Source organism: Diadema antillarum, unplaced genomic scaffold, assembly GCF_040938485.1.
Source record: "Diadema antillarum isolate AM-2024a unplaced genomic scaffold, OU_Dant_1.0 seq00000175_RagTag, whole genome shotgun sequence".
NCBI classification, from domain to species: Eukaryota; Metazoa; Echinodermata; class Echinoidea; order Diadematoida; family Diadematidae; genus Diadema; species Diadema antillarum.
Genome location: NW_027271243.1, coordinates 859,492 through 880,773, shown reverse-complemented (window position 1 = coordinate 880,773; position 21,282 = coordinate 859,492). Strand labels below are relative to the sequence as shown.

At 39.8% G+C, this 21,282-nt stretch overlaps 1 protein-coding gene across 1 annotated transcript in view; it reads left to right on the top strand.

Moving 5' to 3' along the window:
* The first annotated feature begins 3,615 nt into the window (after positions 1-3,615).
* Positions 3,616-21,282, top strand: part of LOC139728364 (double-strand break repair protein MRE11-like) — a 29,153-nt gene continuing 11,486 nt past the window's right edge. Inside the window, exons 1-13 of the mRNA XM_071639309.1 lie at positions 3,616-3,646; positions 6,403-6,560; positions 8,001-8,161; positions 8,566-8,653; positions 9,107-9,248; positions 10,276-10,390; positions 11,821-12,006; positions 12,595-12,760; positions 13,996-14,076; positions 17,685-17,811; positions 18,792-18,895; positions 19,863-20,030; positions 20,757-20,822. Of these exons, the coding sequence (XP_071495410.1) occupies positions 3,616-3,646; positions 6,403-6,560; positions 8,001-8,161; positions 8,566-8,653; positions 9,107-9,248; positions 10,276-10,390; positions 11,821-12,006; positions 12,595-12,760; positions 13,996-14,076; positions 17,685-17,811; positions 18,792-18,895; positions 19,863-20,030; positions 20,757-20,822 (1,593 nt within the window). The remainder of the gene's footprint in view (positions 3,647-6,402; positions 6,561-8,000; positions 8,162-8,565; positions 8,654-9,106; positions 9,249-10,275; positions 10,391-11,820; positions 12,007-12,594; positions 12,761-13,995; positions 14,077-17,684; positions 17,812-18,791; positions 18,896-19,862; positions 20,031-20,756; positions 20,823-21,282) is intronic.

Here is a 21,282-nt window from a genome sequence, read left to right as displayed (position 1 = left end):
TCTAAGCAAAATGTGGTTATTTTGTAAAATGATTCTTGTAACATGGTCTTTGCGTGTGCAAAATATGGAAGAGACAGGACATGTATTCACTAAGATACAGAATGAAACATTTATGACCTTTGACCCTAATTTACATACCCAAGATGGTGTCTGATCAAGAAGTTGTTATTTTATGAAATAATGTACGTGACATGAACTAAACATGTGCAAAATTTGAGGGTGATAGATGCTGTTTTTCTTGAGTTATTGCAAAGAAAGTTGCAGAAAGAAAAGAAACATCTCAATACATTGAAGATAAGCTTTAAATTCAACCACGTTTTTTAACGTGATCCCGACATCGTATGAAAAAAACGAAGGGTAAAATACAATAGCCCAAAGTCTCAGCTACAACATATTAAGATCTGGGAGAAATTCACCAAAGCATAAGTGAGCTATTGCTCGAAAAAGATTGTCATAGCTTCATTCGCAGAAAAACTGCACTCCCATAGAGATAACACGTCATAATGAAGATACAGAAAGAATATATGACCTTTGACCCCACTTTGCACAGACATGATGGCATCTGAGCAAAAAGTGGTTATTTTGTGAAATGATTCTTGTAACATGGTCTTTGTGTGTGCAAAATATGGGAGAGATAGGACATGTATTCACCAAGATACAGGATAAAACATTTATGACCTTTGACCCTAATTTACATACCCAAGATGGTGTCCGATCAAGTAATTGTTATTTTATGAAATAATGTACGTGACATGAACAAAACATGTGCAAAATATGGGATTAATAGCCATTGTTGTTGTTCATCTATTGCACAGAAAGTAGTAGAAAGAAAGAAAAATAAAGAAAAAATTATGTTATTTTTATAGAAATTTGAAGGAGAAGCATGAAAAAATCAGAAAAAGATAAAGTTAGGAAAGGAGATTAAGACTAACTAAAGAAAAAAAGGAAAAAAGTGTTCAAAAAAAAAAAAACTGGCAGGGGTGAGCATCGAACCAGGGACCTTAGGATTACGAGTCGGATGCGCTATGCAATGACCTATTTCATGCTCCATAGGCCCTGTGTATTAAGCAAAATGACGCTGCATCGAAGCCACATGCAATTTTTCAACCAAGTTTTTCGATGTGATACCAACGTTGTATGAAAAAATGGAGGGCACACTTACGATAGCCCAAAGTCTCAGCTACAACATACTAAAATCTGGGAGAAATTCACCGAAGCATAAGTGAGCTAGTGCTCGAAAAAGAGAGTCATGTCAATTTTCACTGCCAGAAAAACTGCACTCCCATAGAGATAACACGTAAACTGGTGAAATTTTACAAGGATACTTTCAATCCATTTTTACGAGGTGATGACGTTATCCAATCAAAATGTTGTTATCACATTGATGAAAGAACATTTCATAAGCTACAACATACTGAAATCTGGGTGAAAATTGGCGAAATTTAAGTGAGATACGCTCGAGTGAATTTGAAATTTGATGACGTCATTTGGAAAATTTACTTTGTTTACTTTATTAAGAAATTTGATATCTTTTAATCATTTTTTCAGTATCGCCAACCCATGAAATTACATGTACAACTCATCAGCTTTTAGAATATGTCAAGAAAATGGGGGGTCATCGTCCATCCTGACGAGTAAAATCCGATTTAAAATTGGCGGTTTTTTGGCATAGTTGCACAGTGTATCCCCATTGACGCACGCGCGGAATTTTGAATTTGACGGGCCCGTATGATGTCATATTGAGTCGGATCGACTTGAAACTTGATAGAAATATTCCTTGACATTGTGGACATCCGATCCGTGTGAAAAAACTGAAAATTTCTATTGCATATGAGCTGTGCGTGCGTATATGCGCGCGCGCGTACGCGTCCGTCCGATTTTTTCAATTTTTCAAAAAATGCTCTAAATGGTCTGAAACGTGTGCAAAAAAAATTTGAGCTCGATTTGAGCATACAAATATTTCAACGCGCGCGTACGCGCACGTACCAAGAGAAAATGTGAATTTTGAGAATATGAGTAGAATGCGCATAACTTGAAATAAATGTGACGTGAATTTCATTGAAAAACTTCATTCCATTAATGAGATATGATTGAGAATGTGTTTTCATATAATGACGTCATAGTGACGTCACGGTCGACTGATCACTTTGATTTTAGTTCGATTGCCGTCTTTGGGACACGATACATACATGGTATAAGTTTGAACTTGATAGGCATAGTACTTTCTGAGCTAACCTCTGCACAACTTTTGGGGAGAAATAAAGAAAGAAGAAGAAGAAGAAGAAGAAGAAGAAGAAAGAATCCGTACAGATACAATAGGTGATCCGAGAGGATACTCGGATCACCTAAAAATAGAAACGTGGGAAACCCAAACCAAATCAGAAAAAACACGAGCACTTGTCCATGAAGTGAGTACGTTGTGGCAAGGCACTTACCGATATATTCCAACTTAGTGACACAATTATTCTCTAAATTATAGTTGCCATATAGTAGTGCATCTAGATTTGATGGCTATCATATTCAACGATCTTAGATGACGAGTGTTTGTTTAATAATATTGAAAGGTTTGCTTGTGTGAGGGAGAGAAGTGTGGCGGGTGAAGTTATCATAGTCCCATATACTAATGTTTGTGTATGAGTAGACAGCAGATATAGATCCGTCTGCACTGACCGGAGGAGTCAATTTTATGACGTTATCGCTCTCCTCCTATCATAGGAGGGGATCCGTGAAGCCAGACGCAGTCTCCGCGGAACATATATCCCCGACGACCAGATACAGACCGATTTTTTTCGGTCAAGTGTATGACATGCATGACTTGGTTTACATGTGTTACTCTATGATTGAATAGACTTGTTCTAGTTTTACTGCCTACTGCTGGACTGTTTACTTTCTGTCATCCAATCCAATGTAACACTACCACTGTACCAGTGTCAAGCATGACCAGATGAGCAGTATAAACTATTTTATTAGTAAATTTATTTTGATCTCTAGTCTAGATAAATGTAGATTTCTATACCAATAGCTGCTAAATATTTGCAACGTTCATTAAAAAAAAAAAATAGATCTTGCTAATTGGAAGTGGTTACAGCTGATATCCAATCAACACCAATGGCCATGGCGAAATGCCAGGGCATTTAAAAAAGGAGTCTCTTTCTACGCACCATGTCGAGTCATGGGTGTCTTGATCATGAAGTTCATAAAGCTGCCTCTCGCCTGTCTCCGTGCATGCACAGTGCACATGCATGCACTGATGAAATATATACAGCAGTGAATGGAGTGATCACACACACAGACCACAATCGTGCTTATTTGTAATAATGGATGACTGATCTTTCCCTGAGAAGCAAGTGTGACAAATTTATTATTCATGTCACTTACGACCCATTCAATGTACATGCTATAAGGGTTTATGAAATATGGTGACAAAGTTTGCTCTTCTTTAATCTTTTCGTTAGTTTTTGTCTGTTTTTGTTGCATTTTTAGCATGCAAAGTGATTTTTGTTTTGATTTTTCTAGACAGATCTACAGACTCAGTTCCAGGTGCTGTAGATGTTTGATTTAGTCCAAGTCTGGTGAAGAAAGCAGCCAATACAAGGTTGTAAATAGTGCTCAGCCATGTCGTACACCTTCAGTGAGGACAGTGACAGAGATGTAGAACCTGTGGAAGTTGGGTAAGAAGTCAAAATATGGTTTGGTGCTATCTAGCCTCACAATATTTTTCAAACTATTTCTTTGCCAGTATTTCATAAGATGGAATAAATCTTTACTGACATTTAAGCCTGTTGTGGTAATGCATCACTTTGGAATGTAGTTGCAAAATCAACCAGTCTCTGTATTGCTAAATTCTTTCCTGATCCACATTTTGAAGGATTGTATTAAATGTTTTAAATGTCTCAAATTGGCAAAATTTTGTATTTTTTTGACCAAGTTTGCACAGATTTCATTTAAGTCAACCAGTTTCATGTAATGTGACCCTACAACACAAAACAACAAAAAAGTTGCCAGCATGGATTTTTTTTTTAATCTTATTTTTTTTTTTTTAATAGTTAGGGCACATTCTTAAAGAGCAGACTCTTTGCTGTAAAACAGTGTAATGTCTTACCTTGGCCTTCTCTTTACATGGATTCTCATTCTTACATCTACATTGTAAGTGGACATGGACATGCCTCCTTTATAAACAGCTTGTTGAAGTTTTGAGAGATTTCTGAATGCTGATGTAAAAGTTTGGCAAGTTCATCCTAGTGTCTGGGCAAATAAAGAATTAAACCTTCCAGGGCATATCCCATGTGATGAGATGGAGAAGAGAGTGCACAAATGTCTCAAATTTAGGGTCAATACCAAGAATGTGTGACACATTGCATTATGGGAGCAGCAGGTAACTCTTTATACAAAATGTGCTCAGGCAATGCAGCTTTAGTTTGCCAAGGCTTTTCATCAGCAGTCAGTAACTGGTAGTATGTGACCGACATTGTAGTTGCAGGTTAGCACGCTTGCTCAGGTGTAGCAATGTGTCTCAGTCCAGCAGGAAGGCCATAGTGACACAACAGGGATCAAAGGGATTAGGTAGTCTGTATTCATCAACAGTATAAAGTTTCTAGACATCTTTGCTAATCTGTGAAGAAAGCACTCTTAGAACTGCTGGCAAAATTTGCAAACAAAGCCTGGTAAAAGTGAATACAGTGGACTCCCATTATAACGAAGTCCTCGGGACAGGTAGTTTTCTTTCGTTATATCGAAAATCGTTATGACCGAACAAATAAACAATACAAAACATCTATAGAGTTGATAATGTTGCGGGCTGAATCTTTACTTCGTTGTACTGTAATTGGAACTTCGTTATAACTGTGTTCATTATAATGGGAGTGCACTGTAGCTTGCTCATGGCAATAAATGTTACCCTGCATAAATGTTACCCTGCACGTTTATCTACAGAGGCCCAAAATTTTGGAATTATCTTGAGAAAAATATAAAAGATTCCATTAGTTTGAAATCATTCTCTTGTAATTTAAAGAAATATATGATTAGCTCATATGTACCCCATGATTAGTTTGACTGTTTGGAATTGTTGTTCTTTTTTCTTCACCCTGCATCGAGAATGCTGACCTGCCCTTCGCTCTCTCTACTCCCCCCTCTCCCCCTCCCTCCCTCCCTCTCTTTCCCTACTCTCTTCTGTGTGTGCACAATGTATGTGGATGCATACATGTGTGTGTACGTGCGTGTGTGTGCTTGTGTGTATGTGTATGTGTATGTCTATGTCTATGTGTATGTGTATACATGTGAAAGCGTATACTTCATGTAACCATCCGATTTGATTGAATGAAAACTGTATACTTTCAATGATTAGCTTGTACGGTACATGTGTCGTTGTATTGTGTTATAAAGTCATATATGTAATTAATGTATTGTAGTAATGTAACGTAAGTGAGGGGACTGCCATCTCCAAGTTCGCTTTTTAGCAGCCCCTCAATTTCCATTTCCATTAAGTTCTTTTAAGAACCAATATGTATTATTATGTTCCAATATATGTAATCATGTCAAAGTGTATTACCTGTGTTTGATTGGAAATGAAAAAAAAAGAAAAAAAAGAAAAAGAAAAACAAAAACAAAACCAACAAAAAGTCGCCAGACAAGGATTTTTAATTAAGAGCAGATTCTGAAAGAGCAGACTTTAAGCTTCAAAATGATGTATAGCTCAATTCAAATGGACTCTCCTAACCTATCTTAGTGTTGCCAAGAAAGCCCACACTCTGGAAAAGTGTGAACTGAGAAAAGGGGCTCTGAAATACAGGTTCTATTCAAGCACTTAATCTTTACCAAGCTATGCTAGCTGTGCAATGAATGGGACAAAAAACAGGATGTACACCACTTGAGCAACAACAATGAAGAGATTATCAGATTAAACTGAAATTAAGCACCCTCTATTAACACATTCTGTCCATGATTAATGCAAACTTTCAAAGCAGTAGAATCATCCTTTCTACAGTTATTTGAGTAGAAAGTGAAGAATGTGTACCTCAGGGTTTTTAAGAAAGGAAAAGGGGACTCTAGAAGACACACCTACAATGTAATCATGCTATTCTACAAAATGGTGTTGGAAAAAACTGCTACAAACACAATTTCGCGTTTGTTTTATGATCCAAAACTTTAGCATAATGTAGAAGAAGAAGACTTGCTCACAATTCAGAAAATATGAAAAACAAGATTGGCTGGGTTAATCCATTTCACCTATTTTCAGTCCTCAAAGAAAATCAGTGTGTGCGACTTTTTGTTGGTTTTGTGATGCACGGTCACAAATTGTACCATGTATTGCATCTATTGGGAATTGTGATTTTCAGAGGCAGTGGGTCTACATTCAGGCGAGAAGCAGATAAAGGTTTCCATATAATGCCACCACTGTACCTTACAATTCCCCCAGGAATGCAGACGAGGATGATGAGAACACGATAAAGATTCTGGTGGCTACTGACTGCCACGTAGGGTACATGGAGAAGGACCCCATCCGTGACAAGGACTCCATCAACTCCTTTGAAGAGATCCTCCAATTGGCCAGGAAGCATGAGGTATGACATCTGAAATTGAAATGCCTATCAGTATCAAACAGTATCAACCCTTTGGCTTTACCGGTAGTCTTTCTAATTCTGGTGTAGTTCGGTCAGCTTGACATCTCTGTGTGTTAGAGCACATTCTAGCTTCACTGAAAAGTGAAAATTACTGGTACAGTCAGACCATTAAGTTATGTTACTCCTGCACGCACTGCGCACGGGGCCGCTTCATGCGGTTGCGTTCAGGTGCGTATGGCTCCTTGCGCCCCCGTACGCGCCCATGTGTAGTCGTGCGCCCGCGTGCGGATCTGTACGCTCGCGTGCGGATCGGAACTCCTGTGTGCGAATCTGTACGCCCATTTGCGGATTCATACTCCCTCGCACTGACTGGCATGCAGCTGCACGGAGGCGCATGAGGGCGCACGGAGGGGCATGAGGTCGCACGGGGTCGCACGGGGGCGTACAGAGGCACATGCACCCGCCTGAGATTGTACAAAATGGCACGAAGACGCACGCACCCGTACAAAACCGCACGCAACCGCACGAAGTAGCCCTGTGCGCAGTGCGTGCGGGAGTAACATAACTTAATGGTCTGACTGTACTTGGGTGTTACAATACAACAATCCCACTCGGAGGCTGATTTGGAAATTGTACAAATGTTGGCAGTCATCCTAATGACATCTTCACAGGGGAGCAAAAGGAAACAAATTACAATGTAAGGAACATTATATAAACAGTACACAACGTAGGTTGTGAAGAAGATAATGGTTTGCTTTGCTTGCATAATCACAGAGATTTTAGTGCACAATTCTGGTGCCTCAAAAGAGTGTGAGTGTGGCCTCGGAAACTATAAAAGGTTGGGATATCAAGCAAATTTTCCTTGTTTCCACTTCATTGATCACTGTCTCTTCCACAACTTTTGTGTGGAAAATGTTATTTTTAATGAATTTACCAACTCACTGTCATTGGGACTACCGGTACGTGTTTTGTTGTCAGGCTTGTGTCTGGGAGGAATTACAAGAACCATAGACCAGCTTAACCCGTTGAGGACGAGTCCCGAGTATACTTAGGCAAGCATCTATGGGAAATACATGTTGTAGCAAAATCTAACTGTCCTCAACGGGTTAAATACCTGTTGTAGGGATGGACGTCATGTGAAAATTGATTAGTTTGTTCAAAAATATCAATGCTCAGAAGGTATGACTAAATTAAAAATTTAGTCAGTTGATCACTGATCTTCACGAAATACAATGTACCCTCATGAATTCCAAAGTACTGAATTGTACACACAAAGACTAGAGGCAGAACATTGAACAATTTTGCTACTAAGCCACAAATATCTAAGATGAATATTGCAATAGTGAAATAGCCAGTCTTCTGTGGGCCAATTGTGTCAACAAAATGTACTCAACCTTCCCAAAAACTTGAAAATATATTTCTGTGTGTATCAATTTCTAGGTGGACATGGTGCTCCTTGGAGGTGACCTTTTCCACGAGAACAAGCCTTCTCGCAAGGCTCTCCACGGAGTCATGACCTTATTGAGGAAATATTGCATGGGGGACCGACCTGTCCAATTGGAGTTCCTCAGCGACCAGAGCGTCAACTTTGCTGCCAGTCCGTAAGGCGTCAAGTGATAGAACTTCCATAGAGATCTTAGAGATGTCATAAACATCATTTCATCCCTTTCCAAGGGAGATTGTACAAGACTTCTTTTCTTGTCAGCCTTTGATTTAAAAAAAAGAAGAAGAAATGTTGTGCAGAAATATTTCAAAACATTTCTGTTTATTTTCCACTCATGAAGATGAAATGTAATGTTGCATGTTTACAGTAGGCAAGACATTTAACTCCAGACCATTATTTAAAGTCATTTGATTTCATTGCTGGGTTTAATATTTTCATTGTTGAGGACATTTTATCCTCCTAGTCTATCACACAGTACTCAGTGTTGTCACTTACTGACACAATCACAGGATTTATTTCAAAATCCTAACCCATGTCCCATTTGCTGTGAATCTCTTGCAGGTTTCCCAATGTAAACTATGAGGACCCCAACCTGAACATAGACATGCCGGTTTTCTCCATCCACGGTAACCATGACGACCCAGCAGGAGTGAGTGTTCGAATGTTGGCTGTGATGCTGTAAAACCAGAATTGTTTGCGTGCATGAAACTTTCCCCAATTTCATGAGGAGCCAAGATACGTGAAAGAAAAATGCACATGAAAGGTCTACAAATCATTTAATGCCAGTGATGATTCATGAAAGTTTCATGCCGTGAAAAGGGCCTTAGTCTCCAATCCTCAAAAGTGTCTTGCGGCAAATATTCCTTGTTATGCATTGTGTGTATGGCCAGTCTTGGTTGCTCTGTAATGTTTTGGATTTCGATCTCTATGTCTGCAATTTTGTCCTGGGGCATTTAAATTTGGGATCATTTGAATCATCACAGTGCACTGATCTATAGCCCATTACTAGGTACTTAATGGATCAGATGTCCATATAGATATTGAATATATTGAGTAAGCCAGCCTATTGGTACACGTGCCATTATTTCATGATGTGCCACAGCTTGGAAACCTTTGCTCTCTGGATATGCTGAGTGTGTCAGGCCTGATTAACTACTTTGGGAAGTGCACATCAGTGGAGTCTGTGGACATATCACCTATCTTGTTGCAGAAGGGCACAACTAAACTTGCCATTTTTGGCCTGGGTAAGTTGTAGATCAAATACATCTGTTTTTATGCTATCTGTATGATTTACAAACTTGTATCATAGGTTATTGGAAAATTATCAAAACATATCACAGACGAATGTTCTAAGAAATACAGATAGATAGAGTTTATCTATCTCCTAACAACTCATAAAAGAAGAAATTATCAACACATGTACTTGCAGATGTAATTATTGGTTAATAGCATTTGCTGTGAAAAGATAAGCTAGAAACACATGTTTGATAGATTAAAGGCATTCAGTCATTGTTAACTTTTGCTGATGGTATGCAGTTCAACTCCAGTGATAAATTTGTGACCCGCTACAACAAAAGGATCCGGAAGTCGGGGGAGGACAATTTTCTGAAAATGACATGGCATTATTCCCTTATTCTTCCACTTTAATGTTATATATAACATGACTCATAAAAGTACTCGTTTGCGGAGATATAGATGATTTTGTTAGCACATGTCGAGCGGTTTGAGAAATCAGCGTTTCAAGAAAACCGCCTTCAAAGTTTTCCTTACGACGCTATCATGATCAAGGGGAAGCAAGACAGTTTTAACCGTTTGACAATAGAAGGTGCGCTCCTAGCAACATCCGCGATGTTCATTCAAGCTTAGCGCGAGCAGTCTACGCACGACCAATCAGTAACCAGGATGCCACGCACTGACCAATGAGATCACTCGTTCGTTGCTAGGGGCGGAGTCTAGCTGTGGCGTTAAATCCAAATCTTCGAACGCGTTTCTGTTCCGTTGAAAGTCGGAAAATCATGGCCCAGAAATATGCTATTTTCTTGCCTTTCTTTTGATCATTTAGCTTCGAAATTTCGGCAGATGATAGAAGATACATTAGACTACAAAATTATGTCAAAAACAGAAATCCGCACGTTTCGACCGATTTTGATTATTTGACTTCAAGCTCGATTTTCTCGGCTCACCCGTCAGCGACTTTAGGATCCTTTTGTTGTAGTGGGTCACATTTTGTCTCCCTTGGCAACATACACTTTGTACTCTTCTCTCATGCAGGGTCCATCCGAGATGAGCGCTTACATCGCATGTTTCTCCAGAAACAGATCTCTATGCTGAGACCGAAACAAGACAGGGAGGCCTGGTTTAATCTATTTGTCATCCACCAAAACAGGTAGGCATTTTGTTGTTCATTGTGTGGACCTGGGATTCAATCCCAACCTTCTCGTCCTCCTCTTTCTTCTCCTCCGCCTTCTCCTCCTTCCCCTCCTCCATCTCTCTTCTGTCTATCTTCCTGCTACATGTATTTCTCCCTCTCCTGCTCCTCTTCATAATGCTCCTCCTCCTCCTCTAGAGCTGCCAAGTCTCCCTGATTCTGCAGGAGTCTCCCTGAAAATGGCCAAAATCTGTTCATGTCTAAACAAGAGAATATTAAAATCTCCCTGATTTGGAAATTATTTTCACCCATTGAAATGCATGTAACACACAGATACCTCCCTGATTGCTATGTGGAATCTCCCTGATTTGGATGTGGAAATGTTGGCAGACCTGCTCCTCCACCATCCCTCTTCCTCTGTCTCCTCCATCCTCCCTTCTCTTCCCCTTTTCATCCTCCTCATTCTCCCCTCTTTATATCCCTTCTAACTTCTTGTTAGTCCTCCATCTCCTGTTCCTCCTTCTCCTCTTCCCTTCTCTTCTTTCTCCTCCTCGTTCTTCTTACTCTGACCTCTATCTCTCTTCCTTCTATCTCCCTGCTCTTTTGCCAACTCCATCTCCTGCTCCTCCTCCTTCCCCTGTCCTCCCCTCCTCTCCTCCTGCTCCTCATCCTCCTTGTTCTTCTCCTCATTCCCTCCTCCATGTTCTTCTCCTCCTTATTCCCTCCTCTATCTCTCTTCTCTCTTCTCTCTATCTCCCTGCTCTTCCGCCAGCTCCATCTCCCGCTCTTCCTCCTTTCCCTGTCCTTCTTTCTCTCTTCCTCGATTCTTTTTCCCTCTCTCCCTTGTCCTCCTTCCCTCCCTACATCCCTCCCTCCTCCTTTCTTCACCCTCTTTTCTCTCTGCTTCTCTCTCCTACTCTTCTTCCCTCTTCCTCTGCAACCATCATTATCCATCTCCTCATCCCACTTCTCCTACCCCTCCCTCTCTTCCTTGTCTTTCTATCTCTCTTTCTCCTAATCTCATCTCCTTACTGTTCAGAGTGCCCTCACAAAGATGTTGCATAGTTTGAAAGGGAGATCTATCTTGACCCATTGAGGCCGGACTGACTTTGTTACAACACACATTTCCCATAGACACTTCCCCGAGTATTCTCAGGACTAGTCTTCAGTGAGTTAATCTCAGAGACAAGGAATCTAATTAACACCTGAAGGGTTTGAACAAGAAAAGAAAAATACATTGTCAAACAGGCTATTTTGGATATCTGAGATTTCCACTCAAATTCTAAATTCTTTGTTACAATGCAAACTCCTCTGGTTGTTCCTATTTTTTACAATTTTTTTTTAAAAATTTTTGAACAATATTGTGACAGTCTGCTGCATTGAAGGGGAAAGATGATTTCACCAATGTTTGTCAATATTTGTTGTCATTCCTACTAAATTAATAATAGGGCCAAGCATGGTGAACACAATTACATCCCAGAGCAGTTCCTGGACGATTTCATTGACCTTGTGATCTGGGGTCACGAGCATGAGTGCCTCATCGAGCCAAAGTGGAACGCCTCGCAGAACTTCTTTGTCAGCCAGCCGGGCAGCAGCATCGCAACTTCGCTATCTCCCGGGGAGGCGGTCCCCAAGTGGGTTTTTGTTCCTTTAAATTCATAAATGTTAATTTTGTTCAAGATTGTCATGATTTGTGGCAGAGTTGCATTGTGTGACAAGACTGAAATCCAAACTGACTGACAGATGTACATGTACATAACTTTTTCAAAACTCAGGTTTGGAATTTAGATATTGTCAGGTATGCAGGCAGTCAAGCATACAACCACAGTAAGTTCATGTATAACATCATAGTGACATGCTTTGTGTACGATAACAATCTGAGAACAACACATTCTGAGATATGAAAATTTGGATAGGAAGTAGTTTATAAAATTCTTTGTTTTTACAAGAATATTGACTTTATCAGGGTGACTCATGATAGGTTTTACTTACGTAAGTTACATGACTGATATGATATGTGATGAAATAGGTCACATACTGTATGATTCTGATACATATTTTAGTATGATCAGGCAAGCAGACTTGCCAAGGGGCTGAACAAAAATGACAAATCCTGTCAAATGTATAAAATAAATGAAAGGTAATTGCATAATCATAACAATGACAATGACAAAGTGATGATAATGACATTGATTATACTGTATGTGGGCTCTTGCCTCCAGACATGTCGGCTTGCTGCGGGTGCGAGGAAAAGCGATGAAATGCACCAAGTTGCGACTGGAGACGGTCAGGCCGTTTTATCTGGAGGACATCGTCCTACAAGACACTCCCATCGATCCCAACAGCACAAAGACAGCGGAACAGGTGCTGGCGTACTGTACAGAAAAGGTATGGAAAAGTATGGTCAAATGTGTGTTGTTAAAGATGCGTAGACTCGGTTCTGGGTCTAAGCGTAAGCACTAAAGAGGAGTCCTTGCATAGGTGTGTGTAGGAGCCTTGCACCATCCTTCCGTGTACACATTCGACTAATACATCGGGTCCGTATGCCTTTAACCTCGAACACACAAAAGCCCACCTACATTTGCGTGGATATAAAACAAATGCATTGTTATTTTGTTTTTTTGTGTGCAGATGAAGAGCTAATCTCAGCATAGGTTGATGGAATGTTTTAAAGGGACTGTACTGTTCTGGTTGAGGTGAAAATTTAGCCTTTAATATTTTGCGAGATATTCAGAAACCACTCTATGAGATGTCAAAGAGCATGCAATTCTAAGGGGTATCAAAAGTTTATTTGATGAAATCGGTTTTCAAATGGCCGAGATATCCAAAAAGAAGGTGAAACAAAGAGATCCTAATAAAAGGCGTGGTCTGTCGCCTTCTACGTGTATTATTATCACTTTTTTGGATATCTCAGCCATTTGAAAACCAATTTTCATCAAATAAACTTCGAATCCTTCTTAAAATTACATTCTCTTTCATATTTCATAAGAGGTTTCTCATTATCTCACGTAGGAATGTTCAAAACATGAATCCCCGCCTCAACCAGTACTGTACAGTCCCTTTAAGTCTGTCCAGATGAATGTGACCTTTATGCAGATTACTAACTATCAGATTAATTGAGTTTGAGTTCTTATTCTGGGAGTTGTCATTTTTACTCTCTCTCTCTCTCTCTCTCCTTCTCTTTATGCGTCTTTGTGCTGCAGAGTACATTTTTCATGTGATAAAAGATAAGGTAGTTAAACAGTTTAAAGCACAGCTATTCAGTTTTTCATTGGTTTGTACAGTTCCGAGCGCTACAAGGAAATGCTTACCTGGGACTGAGGGTTGTGTGAAGAATTGTTTACCGTGACATGATTCTTACAAAGTGATCTGTGTGCATGCAGTCATAAACACTAATAGGAAAAATGCTCTGACAATAAACGGTTCATGTTTTCATTCCTCCAGGCAAGCAGTGCGTAAAAGAATTGCAAATACTCTTGGAAACGTATTCATGTGGGCATTACTCTAACAAAGTGATCTTTGTTTCCTTTGTCGAGCCAGTGTGAATTCAGTCATACCTAAAAAAACACGACTGGGAATGCTTCAGATAAAAGCATCATGAATAATATCATGTCGTGTTGCAGGTGGAGATGTTAATACACAAGGCGTCCGATGAACACACAGGCAATCCCAAGCAACCCCAGCTTCCTCTCATCAGATTACGGGTATGTGATAAGTATGTGATATGTGATAAGTTTTCTCACCTTTTAGAACTTGTTTATGTTATTTTTTGCATGGAATAGTCACTAGCCGGGTTCACACGTACATCAATTAGCGGGATACAAATCTCGAGATTTGCATCGCGATCGTCATCCCAAGTTTTTTGCATGTGTGGACAGAAAAAACCCGAAAATTAGCGGGATAAGCATCGCGATGCTAATCCCAAGAAATCTTGCGCTGGTTCGCCAATTAGCGAGATAATTGGCCACGCGTTGGTACGTGTGAACGGTCGGGATTAGAATCTCGAGTTTTTATATCCCATCCTGCAATGCGCACACCACAACAGCGAGACCCCTGCGAAGAGGTCCTTCACCTCTTTGGAGCGCAACAACAACAGCGCGCGAACCACACCACTGACGCGTAAAAGACAATGGACAAAGGTAAGTGCGCGCAGGCAGTGATAGAGAAGGGCGCTGTGTGACCCAGTTTGCAGGCTTTGCTGTTTTCTCTATCGGCAATTAGCGGGATAATTCGGTACGTGTGGACGCTCGCCAAATTAGCGGAATACCGATCGCGATCGCTATCCCGCTAATTTGGTACGTGTGGACGCTCGCAAAAAAACTCGGGATGTGCATCGCGATCGTCATCCCGCTATTTTGTACGTGTGAACCCGGCTACTGTGAAGTATGTTATCTTTTCTTTTTGAAACTGATGTTTACTAAAATTCTGCCTCATTTAGCCCTAAATTAACATTGAAAAACAGGTGGTCAGCAAATGCCTTCTTTTGTTTGACCTGTTTGTGGATATTTGGTGTGTCAGGCATTGTTATTTTCAGGTGATGTTTGTTTACAAAATGTTTGCCACAAAGCCCTGTCATTGAAGCTGAAAGAAACATCTCATAACAGGTGTTCAGAAAATGCCTTCTTTTGTTTGACTTTGTTGTTTAGTACTCCTGACACATTCCAACGTCTATTCAAAGGTGGTGTTTGTGTAAGGTCTTGCAAGCTGAGGTATTGAACCTGAAATTTACAATGATAGACAGGTGTCCAATAAATGCCTTCTATTGTTAAATCTCTCTATTGTGTGCCACAACACTTTAGCAGAGCAACTAAAGCAAGCATGCACATGACTCATAAGTCAGTCATCTCATTGCACTTGCAACACACTGCCCTCTGTAGTTTGATGTACAAATAATGCTCATCATTGAGGGCATTTACAGGTAGTAAGAATTGCCTATGCAAGGTACTTTTGAACAGTCAAACCAAGGAGGTTTAACCCTAATCAGGCTGGGGGGGGGGGTGGAATCCGCCCCCTCGACATTTCGCGCAATATCTTCGCAGCGCGATAAGCTCCCGCCGCGACGTTTCATGACTTTTTTCTTTCAAGTATCGCGCAACTTTTGAGACCAAAATTGTTGCGCCCGCGCGTACCGTTTTGACGCGACGCCCGTTCGAAAAAAATTTGTCAACCCCAAAATTGCTCCAAAACGTGATTTTGTGTACAAATCAAATGCAAATTGTGTTTTTTCAATTAATTCACATAAAAAATCATATCTTGACTTAGAATGGATGAAATTAATTTATTTTAGCATAATAAAGCTTCGAAAAATGTCTGTGACAAATTTTGGCCAAAAAACAAAAACAAAAGGTCGAAAAACAATCAAATACATAAGAAATTAATTTCGATGCAGATTTTTTTTTTATCCTATGTCTCAGGAGAATGATACAAGAAACATTTTAAAAAGGAAATTAGATTAATCAGAGCATTAAAAAGTGATTTACAGCCCAAAACTGATTTTATGCATAAATTACAATAATAGGCCCTCGGTGATGTGAAAACCATAACTATGCCCTCAGCTTTGCTTTGGGGATAGTTATGGTTTAACATCACCTTGGGCCCATAATTTTAACTGTGCCCCTCATAGCTGTCATTATTTGTATACTTATGAATGGTCAAAAGCAAAACTATGTGTTAGGCAAAATTTTTGCTCTCAACCACCATTTGATTTTGATCTCCTTCATCATTCTGTAATACAGTATTCATCACATAATCGGGCATCTGATAATCGGGAACCTTGCTTAAATGACATACATTTGTACGCTTCCCAGAAACATTTCCAATGCATGTTATTTTCACTGGATAATCGGGCGGGGACCTCTGATAAATGGGACAATTTTTCTTCAAGCATTCTTTGATTTTGTTGATATTTTACACAAAAAATCTAACAAAATACCACAACAATATTTCAAAGATTCCCTGTCAGTTGTCGTTTACATCGAACTTACAAAGCAAGCTTTGGACTGGTGTGTTTTGACCACCGTCCATCCAGTACACGTACATGCATAGCCACGAAAGCGCTGTGTATAAGTATCCATGCCATTGCAAAACACATGCTTTCGCGAAAATTCTTCTCCCCTACATAAGCAAAGCTATGTGCTCGCTTGCAATTCCTACTCACATCCAATAAAAACATGCCTTGCTCACACAGCTCAGGCTGTGTACGTTGTTTAATCTCAGTCACACACTTTGAGGGCAAAGTCCAAATTCCTCATCTCTGAGTGTTTCAACTTTCAATACATTGTGATCTGTGTGTACGCCACAATCTTCCTCAGTTGTGAATAGGCAAAAGTTGCTTGATTGAAATGAGGGTGGTTGTGTATTCATGTACATGTACAGTACGTCAGTATGCATGTGTGTGTGTGTGTGTGTGTGTGTGTGTGTGTGTGTGCACTACATGTACATGTCGTATGCCGTTAGTGTATGGTGAGTGCTCATCGCGAAATTGGGCACCCCCGCTTAAAGGGGCCGTGTTTGCTACTCCCAACCTGTCCCGATTATGCGATGAATACTGTACTGACTATTTTTATACACCAATGTATGTGACAGTAAATTAATTGTCCACACTTTACAGTGCTGTTAAATGAGGGTTGTCTTAGAATCCGGCATTGAAGATAAGAAAAAAAGAAGTTGACTGGTGTTCAATACAGACAAGTTTCCTGGTGTTCCATTTGTTTACCCTAATTCCAATTGCAGTGTTCAATTCAAAGGTACAAAAGCTGTCAATGTGCAGAATGTGAAATGTTCTGGAAAACAGATGTTTGTACAAATCAATCATTTGTTCCAAACAAGTGTTTATAGTAGTCCTTCTTTTGTTATTAACATGTTTATGAAGAAATGCACCTTTTGTTCAAACAGGTGTGTGCAGGAATCTAGCTTTTGTTTAAACAGGTGGATTAGAAATCCATCTTTTGTTTCAGACAGATTTTCATAGTAATATATCTTTTACTTAAGGCTTCATTCATGCAAAGTTGGTATGTGTGGCATGTCAAGTTGTTTACCAAAGTTCTTTTCAAATCATTATGGATCTGAGTCACTTGGTAATAGAGTTCAGCACTTATGACCTACTTTTTGGCAAATCTTTCCATGACAAGATTAAAGATTTTCAGGTCATGCCCCCAAAAGGCAACAATTTTTCTTTAAAGTGATGATTAGAGGAATTTCGTGTGCTTTTTGCTGCAAAACAAAGGATGTTGTATGGTGAATGCATCAAACAGCAATGAAGGTTCTAGAATTAATTCCCAGATAAATGCTTTTTTTTGCCCCTTTTCAAAAGATTGACCACAGCGGGGGCTTTGAAGCCTTCAATATCAACCGGTTTGGGCAGAACTTTGTGGGTCGCGTGGCCAACACCAAGGACATTGTCAGATTCCATAAGCGGAGGCTAGTGACCAAGCGTGAAGGTGAGAGAGTGAGAGCATGGGGTAAAGGTGCTCAATGTATGGTAACTGGTGCCAACATGATAGGCTGATGTGCTGCATTTTGGTGTTTGTATTCATAATGCTGCATAGATTGATCGGAAGAGAGATAAATGCAGTCAAACCTGTCCATAGCGTCTACCGTCTATACCAGTTGCCTGCCGTGTGCGATGGTCTACAGTGGCGGATTCAGAAGGGGGGGGGGGGTGCACCAGGCGCGCGCCCCATCTTTATTTTTTGTAAAACAAGAAATAAAAAGAAAAATTGGGAGGGGGGCGTGCGCTCCCCTTTAATTTTGTAAAGGTGCCTCCCATTTATGGAATTCCTGGATCCGCCCTTGGTCTATAGCAGTCACCTGCCGTATGCGACCACTAAACACGATTCCCCGAAGAGAAAAGCCATGTTGATGACCCTGTCTATAGCGGCCACCTGTCTACAATGGCCACTTTTTTGTTTCCCTTGGATGGATGCTATGGACAGGTTTGACTGTATAGGGATGAATAATAAAAGGGAGAGGGAATGATGCAATGTTATTTACAACAAGCTATCGTTTGATATAAGTAGATAAGTAGATGTTTAAATATAGAAGTGAATATAAGCACTGAACAATAAATGCTTATTTAGATCCCCTTTTGAAATGGCAGTTGAATGTATCTCAGTGTATGATATTAAAAAATAGAAGTGCTTTCCTTATTAAATAATCATAGTGGCTCCATCTTTTTTAAAGGTCCATTAATGTTGAGAGGAGTTTAAATTTGTGAGATGTACACATACTTTCTAGATTATGACATCAAGGATTATGTTGACAGTTGATGTAACTACCTCAATATTCATCATGAACTCAGCCACTTGAGGATTCTAAATTCAGGAACAATTTTGCAAATTTCGCAAAATCACAAATAGACAAATTATGAGAGGAAGTTCTTTCTCAAACTGGCAACACCTCCTCATCCCCTGACCCTCAGACACGAAGCCAGGAGAAGATCTGGATGAATACCTGAAACCAGAGGCTCTGGAGACTGAGAGGGTAGAGGACCTTGTCAGGAAGTACTTCTCTGAGACGGACGAGGTTGGTGCAAGGGATTCTGGGATGCGTTTGCTCATAACGTTGGGAAATTCGCACAATCCCCAAATGATATACTGTGTTATTATGTTGTTGTTTTTTTTGTGAAATCTGTGAGTTGATTGCTTATCACAAATTTAAGGACACGTTAGAATATGAACTCTGAACCTGACATGAATGTGACATGCACATGTACATTACTCTTTTCATTGGTGTACTCTGAGATCACGAATTTAGCAATTTGAGAGATTGTCAGAAAGTCCTGATTCGCGAGAAGTTAGGCTCACAAAATATATGGCTTATACAATATTGATTTTTTTTCCCCCTCATGGTGAAGGAATAAGAAATGAATACTGTTGGAGTTGTGGGGGTCTGTAAAACTTGTAATGTTGAAGAAAGAGGTTAGTATCAACTCACCATTGTATTTTTATTCTGATGAAATCGTGTGCATAAGTCTTATTTTGTGATTCATGTAACTGTCGAGGAATGTATGCTGCAATAAATTAGGTTTTGAAGTAAATGTATGAAAGTCATCATTGGTAGCTAGGCTGGAAATGAATCTACCCAAAACTGCCAAACATAAGGTGTACACCTGCTAGTTTCTGGTTTACATGGAGAGCTAGATCAATGAGTTATAATGCAAGTGGAAGATTCACTTTTTTTTTTTGTCTTGGTACAATATAACAATTACATTTCTATAGCACTCTATACATATTATTTCACAGCACTATATGTCAATTAGAAAAGAGTAATGACATTATTGTGGTAGATTTAGTTTCTGAACAAAAGGAGAGTTTTGAGATGCTTCTTGAAAATTCCAAGAGAAGGGGACCACAAATTAATCGTAAAAGCTCGTTCCAGAGTCTAGGAACACATGCCTGGAAAGTGTTGTCACCAGCTGTGGCATATGAAAGTGGTGTGGTGTTGATGGGGAGGTTTTGACAGTGCATATATGGCTCGCTTCCCTCCCTAGACTAAGCAGCTGGAACTGCTGTCGGAGAAAGGCCTGGGCAAGGCCATCCGTGAGTTTGTGGACAAGGAGGAGCGGGAGGCCATCCAGGCATTGGTCAAGCACCAGCTGGACCAGACCCAGGATCAACTCAAGTCCAGGAGGGTCACTGAAGAGGCGATTGTTGATGAGGTTTGACCAGGAAATAATATTTGTTATTTTTTTTGTCAACATCATTCTGATGTTCTTCAAAGCCTCTTACTCTCCTACAAGCTAAACAAACAGATTTCGAAGAAATTAGACATATGTCCATGTTTACTGATCCCTTTAAATGTAATTGTGATTGACCCAATTACAAGGATACTATCATGACAGCAACTACTTCTACTACTACTACTACTACTACTACTACTACTACTACTACTACTACTACTACTACTTCTATAACTTTTACTGCTGCCACTATTACTACTACACTGATACTACTACTACTACTGCACGACACTCCTGTTACAACTGACATAGTATAACAAAACTTAATTAAAACAAAGGGAAAATTCAGGTCCACAAATTATTGTCATTAAAGTCTATAGTGCAAAATTCCCTTCGATTATAACAAATTTTGATACAATGAAAGAAAACTTATGATAACTACTTCTACTCATACTACTACTACAGCTGCTGCTGCTGCTACTACTACTACTACTACTGCTGCTGCTGCTGCTGGTACTACTACTACTACTACTACTACTACTACTACTACTACTACTACTACTACTACTACTACTACTACTACTACTACTACTACTACAAGGAATAGATTACTCAGTATGTTTAGGGAATATTCAAGTGGTAATGCTATTTTCTTGTTTCAATGCTGTCTCTTTCATGCCATTCTCACCATTTTTCTCATACCAGCTGCTGAAAGTGAAAGAGGAGAGAAAGGCTCTCTCAGAGGCAGACATACAGAAAGAGGTGAAACAGGTACAGTGACCACACCCTCAACCCTTCTTCTACCCTGGCACCTAGCTTTATTAACCCGTTGATGACCAGTCCAGAGTGTACTCGGGCTGGTGTCTATGGGAAAAATGTGTTATAGACCAATCCGGATTTAAAATCCTGTAACTTTTGTCGGCCATAACTGGGGGGCTTCCCACATAAGAAAAGATGATTCAATGGGTTATTAAATGCTGTGTCAGTGCATAAAGTAGCCTTTGCTACGCATACTGAAGCCCTAGTTATGGCTGATAAGACATTAGTATAAAAAACAGTACCCAAACCGAATCGATTGATAGCAAAATCAGTTTGCCTCAACGGGATAAGGGACCTTCAAAATGCAAATACATGTTGACTACCGTTGATTTACATCGCATAATACCCACTCTTGTGCCCAAGAGAATATTTACGAAAAATATGTTTCGTCATACAATGTCATAAGTTTTAC